At 43.1% G+C, this 6,000-nt stretch overlaps 1 protein-coding gene across 3 annotated transcripts in view; it reads right to left on the reverse strand.

The window, feature by feature from the left end:
* The window catches only part of LOC122554210 (dihydropyrimidine dehydrogenase [NADP(+)]-like), a 735,384-nt gene extending 731,917 nt beyond the window's left edge, over positions 1 to 3,467 (reverse strand). Inside the window, exon 1 of one of the 3 annotated variants that reach the window (XM_043698867.1) lies at positions 3,139 to 3,457. In XM_043698867.1, coding sequence (XP_043554802.1) covers positions 3,139 to 3,177 — 39 coding nt within the window. In that variant the 5' untranslated portion in view covers positions 3,178 to 3,457. Of the gene's footprint in view, positions 1 to 3,138 lie in introns of all 3 variants that reach the window. The other 2 variants (XM_043698868.1, XM_043698869.1) reach the window with 2 other exon arrangements.
* Positions 3,468 to 6,000: the final 2,533 nt, after the last annotated feature.

Genomic DNA, 6,000 nt, shown 5'->3' on the forward strand with positions numbered 1-6,000 from the left:
CCATTTATGATCAGAGACCATGGAGGAGTCCAGCTCCAATTTAGTAATGGACTTTCTGCTCTATCTCCCTACCATGCTGCAGCTGCTGGTCTCACAACTGTTCGAGCCTGTATGTGAAACCAGTCACCTTTTCATTTGGTACTCTTGTCAGGATGGAGTACAATCTCTGGCAAATCCAAGAAATCACCTCCAAAAGCACACCAAACACACAGTCCAGGAGAATATGTTCCAAGCATTTAGCATACCTACAAATAGGATTATCCAACCTGCAACTTTATACTGTTTTCATACTTATTGGGTTGCTGGCACTAGGTGAAGGAGACCTTAACAGACAAGGGAGATTTATTCTATTTGCTATGTATGAAGGAAGACTGAATTGGGGATTAGAGGATAAGAATAGTGTAGCCTTCTGTATATTCCAGAGTTTTGTTTCCATCTGGAATGTCGCTCAAATAAAACCATCGAATAAACCTATACCCAGTCTCCAGTAGTTATTTAAAAATCAAAAAAACATACCGATACTATACTGTGCCCAACATTACCACAACTGTTGACCTATAAACAATTCTCTCCAATGTTTGCTGTCCCTTGCTATTTGTTAGCACCATATGCAGAATCTACATACTGATCCTTCAATCTTAGATCCTCTCTTATCAATGTACTGTTCTCGTTCTTTAAGAGAATGCTAATCCATTTCCTTTTGGCCCATTCTTTCCAAATCTCTCATATTCTTGGATATTTAGTTCCCAGTCTTGGTCAGCCTGTAGCCAAGTCTCTTCAATTGCAATAATAATGAAATAAATGGGTAAGATTTCAGAGTTCAGTCAACATTTTTGGTGAAAGCTTAATGCATTCAGATACAATGCCTTTAGTTCTGCTTTTGTTACATCATTCTTTATTCTTACACTATATGATTCCTGATTTGGAGACACCGGTGTTGGACTGGGGTGTACAAAGTTAAAAATCACACAACACCAGGTTTTAGTCCATCAGGTTTATTTGGAAGCACTAGCTTTCGGAGTGCTGCTCCTTCATCAAGTGGTTGTGGAGAATAAGATTGTAAGACACAGAATTTATAGCAAAAGTTTACAGTGTGATGCAACTGAAATTATATATGGAAAACAACCTGGATTGTTTGATAAGTCTCTCATCTTTTTGAATGACCATGCTGGTTTCAGTTCTTTCATATGTAAATCGCAAAACGTTTTCAAAAAGAGTTACATTCTCAAGTGCTTCTGTCCAATCCGAGTTCCCCCTCAGGCTCCAGTTCCCTCTGCCAATCTGTCTTAAACCGCCCAAACAGCACATTTTCCTATGAGTAGATTAAAACTGAACCTCTGAAGATGAAGCCACAAAGTCAGCCCCAGTGCTATTGTCACTAGCATGAGAGTGTGGAAATCATCTGGAGTTGACTACTTTTGAGGTTCTGATTTTTAACTTCCTTCTTAGCTCTCTGAAATCTGATTTCAGGATGATATTGCTAAAGGATGGCAACAGATAAGAAATAACATGAGAATAAGTATATTTCCTTGACAGTAGGGGATTCTTGTGACTCAACAGTAGTGTCCCTACCTCTGAAGGAAGGCAGCCAGTATTCAAGTCTCACCTGCACCAGAGGGGTGTCATAACATAGCTGAACAGGTTCATTAAAAATGTCTAAATCTTTAAGGGAGTCCAAAAGTAACAATGAAAAATACAATATCAACACAGCACGACACTGGATAGCCAAATAAAGGTGGCATTAAGACTCAAGGATTGCAATAATATGTCCACACCCAGTGTGCTTTGAACAAGAGAGTGCTGGAGAAACTGAGGAAGGTTTGAAGCTGGCTGTCCAGGAACTTCTTTTATTGGAGCATGAGAGGTTGGTGGGCGATCTTGTAAAGATTGATAAAATCATGAGGGGCATAGGTAAGGTGAATAGTAAAGGTCTTTTCCTTACAGAGGGCTGTTCAAAACTAGGGGGCATAATTTTAAGGTGAGAGGAGAAAAATTTAAAAGGGACCTAAGAGGCAACATTTTCCACACAGAGGGTGTTTTTATGTGGAATGAAGGAAGTAGTAGAATCAGATACAGTTACAACATTCAAAAGACATTTGGATAAGTACAAGAATAGGAAATGTTTGGAGGGATATGGGCCAAATGCAGGCAAGTGGGACGAGTTTAGTTTGGGAACATGGTCGACATGGTCTAGATGGACCAAAGGGTCTGTTTCTGTGCTGTATGCCTGTCTGGCAGCATCTCTCTTCTTTAAAATGCTAGGTTTAACTCTATATTTCTCTCTACTGATGCTGTGTTTCTGCAGCACACTATGTTTTTCTTCTGTGTTTCCAGCATTCACAATTCTTTATGTTTATTCTAGGTGTGGATGGGAGGCTTGTTTGACATAGAAGGAGCATGGACAGCTCACCCCAAGGTTCAGGTATGGCCATAATAGAGTGTATGCAAGCACCAAAGTCAGCAGCCCATTCCCACTCGTATAGAAATAAATTATTATGAAGAGTCAATTGACATAGTTTTGGAAGTGGGAATTCCCACTGTTAAAGATCTGTTTTTAAAAAGTGGTAAAGTTTGGGGAAGGGGGCACTTTCATTGGAGGGTCTTGTGCGTGTTCCATTTCCCAAACTCATACTCCACTCCCAATGAGTTCTTGGAACACGTTGTGGCGATGTTGGTGTTGGGCTGGGGTGGACAAAGTCAGAAATCACACGACACCGGGTTATAGTCCAACACGTTTATTTGACAAAGTTAAAAATCACACAACAGGTTATAGTCCAACAGTTTGGACTATAACCTGGTGTTATGTGATTATTAACTTTGTCCACCCCAGGCCAGCACCGGCTCCTCCACATGTCGAGTTCCTTGCACACATCACCTCCCCGAGCAGCACCAGATACTTGGAGCAAATTCGCCCCCAGTTCCTGACTTCTCGTCAGGAGGGCGTTAGCTTCAAGAAAGCAACAGGACACATCAGATCTGATATTATTCAGTCAGATGGAAACATCTGCCTGATTGTCACCGATTCGTAGTTGCATGAATCAAAGTGAACACTTTACTGTTACAAACACTGCACGCAAGATGAAACAACAAAAAAGTACGAGATGGCGAGCGATTCCTGATTTAGGGGAGCACTGTTACCTCAATATCTGGGAGATCAACGCTCAGCATTCGAGACATTGCGATGATCCGGGATTTAAAACTTGCAGAAAAGTTCCTCTTCGCCAAAACAAGAGCTCCTGATCCCGTTAACGGTCACTGGGCCCTAACTAACACATTTTTAATCCAGTGATACTATGACGAACTGCCCTGGTCTAAAGTACATTCACATTAAACAGGTTTTAGTGTGGAACGAAAAGATTAACTTTAAGTTAGTCCGGGTTCAGTTCCTGGAGGCAGTCGGAGAGTGAACAGCGGACGGATATGTCAGGATAGGGTATAAACTATTTAACCTTCAGGCTGGGTGTTGTTCAGTCCCTGGAGGCAGTCTGAAACGTCACGAGGGAGCAGGGGATTCTGTTCAGATATCTGTGTGTACAGTTTAAATTACCAGTGTTTTCTTTCGTGTTTCATTTGCCAGCGGTCCATTTGGGAATTTAGGATAGTGGGAATGAAGGTTAGGGCAGTTTACTGTTCCTCCTGCAGAATGTGGGAGATAAGGGTCACCTTGTAGTCCCTGCTGACTTCATTTGTGGGAATTGCACCCAAGTCCAGATCCTCCAGAACAGTTAGGGAACTGGAGCTGGATGAACTTCGGATCAATTGGGAGGCAGAGGGGGTTATTGAAAGGAGTTACAGGGAAGTAGTTACTCCACAGCCACATGAAGAAGGTAGATGGGTTATTGTCAGGGGTAGGAAAGGGAACCGGCAGGCAGTGCTGGGATCTCCTGTGGTGGTTCGTCTCAACAACAGCTATACCATTTTGGATACTGTTGGAGAAACGACTTACCTGGGTAAGCCATGGGGCACAGGTCTCTGATGCAGAGTCTGTCCCTTTTGCTCAGAAGGGAACGGGGAAGCGGAGCAGAGCTTTAGTCACTGGGGACTTCATAGTTAGTGGGACAGATAGGAGGTTCCGCGGGAACAAGAGAGACTCGCGATTGGTGTGTTGCCTCCTGGATGCCAGGATTCATGATGTTTTTTATCGTATTTTTGGAAACCTTGAGGGAGAGGGGGAGCAGCCCCAAGTTGTGGTCCACATAGGCACCAACAACATAGATTCCCACCTTTCTTCCTAACTAAGGCAGAAATTCAGGAAGCTAGGGTGAAAGTTTAGTGCTAGAACAACAGAGTTGTTATCCCTGGTTTGTTGCTCGTGCTATGTGTGAGGGAAGCAAGGAAAAGGGAGAGTGCAGAGCTGAACATATGGCTGCAGGGATGGTACAGGTGGGAGGTTTTGGATTCTTGGATAATTAGAGCTCTTTCTGGGGAAGGTGAGACCTCTACATTGGAGTTCCAGTGTACAGGAGGTTGAGGGTAGTGAGGTCAGGGCTAGGTTTACAAGGTCAATAGAGGGCACTGGCAATCAGGATGTTTATTTGAAATGTGTGTACTTCAATGCCAGGAGCATTCGGAATAAGGTGGATGAACTTGCAGCATGGGTTAGTCCCTGGGATTTTAATGTTGTGGCTGTTTCAGAGACATGGCTGGAGGATGGACAGGAGTGTTTGTTGCAGATTCCAGGATTTAGATATCTCAGTAAGAACAGAGAAGATGGTGAGGGGGAGGGTGGGCTGGTATTTTTAATCAAGGGTAGTATTACAGCAGCTGAGATAACATTTGGTGACTCATCCACTGAGGTAATTTGGGCTGAGGTCAGAAGCAGGAAAGAAGAGGCCACCCTTTCAATAGTTTTGTGTAGGCCTCAGAAAGGATAGCAAAGATGATTCTCGATAGGAGCGAGAGTAACAGGGTAGTTATTATGCGGGACTTTAACTTCCCCAATATTGACTGGGAATACTATAGTTCAAGTAGTTTAGATGGATCAGTTTTTATTAAATGTGTCCAGGAAGGTTTTCTGACACAGTCTGTAGACAGGACAACAAGGGGTGATGCCATATTGGATTTAGTACTGGGGAATGAACCAGGCCAGGTGTTAGATTTGGAGGTAGACGAGCACTTTGGCGATAGTGACCACAATTCGGTTATGTTTACAATAGCAATGGGCAGGGATAGGTAGGCAGGGATAGGTATATACTGCAGGGAAAGAGGTATAACTGGGGGAAAGGCAATTATGATGTGATGAGGCAAGATTTAAAATGTATAGGATGGGGAAGGAAACTGCAGGGGATGGACACAGTTAAAATGTGGAGCTTATTCAAAGAACAGCTTCTGCGGGTCCTTGATAAGTATATACCTATCACACAAGGAGGTGGTTGTTTAGAGAGGGAGCCATGGTTTACGAAAGAAGTTGAAGCTCTTGTCAAGAGGAAGAAGGAGGCTATTGTGAGGATGAGGTGTGACGGCTCAGATAGGGGGCTTGAGAATTATAAGTTAGCCAGAAAAGATCTAAAGAGAGGGTTAAGAAGAGGCAGGAGGGGACATGAGAACTTGTTGGCGAATGGGATCATAGAAAATCCTAAGGCCTTCTATAGGGATATCAGGAATAAAAGGATGACTTGATTAAGATTAGGACCAATCAAAGATAGTAGTCGGAAGTTGTGTGTGGAATCTGAGGACATGGGGATGCGCTTAATGAATACTTTGTCAGTATTCACATTGCCCTTTTCCAATGTTAGTGAGAATACGGAGATACAGCTTTTAGATTAGATGGGATTGCAGTTGACATTGAGGAGGTTTTAGCAACTTTGGAAGATCTGGGAGTGCAGGTCCGTTGTACCCTGAAGGTTGCTGCATAGGTGGATAGAGTGGTCAAGATGGCATATGGTATGCTTGCCTTCATCGGACGGGGTATTGAGTATAAGAGCTGGCAGGTCATGTTAAAATTGTACAAGACTTTGTTTGGCTACATTTAGAATACTGTGTACAGTTCTGGTCGCCACA

This window comes from Chiloscyllium plagiosum, chromosome 11 (genome assembly GCF_004010195.1).
Source record: "Chiloscyllium plagiosum isolate BGI_BamShark_2017 chromosome 11, ASM401019v2, whole genome shotgun sequence".
Classification (NCBI taxonomy): domain Eukaryota; kingdom Metazoa; phylum Chordata; class Chondrichthyes; order Orectolobiformes; family Hemiscylliidae; genus Chiloscyllium; species Chiloscyllium plagiosum.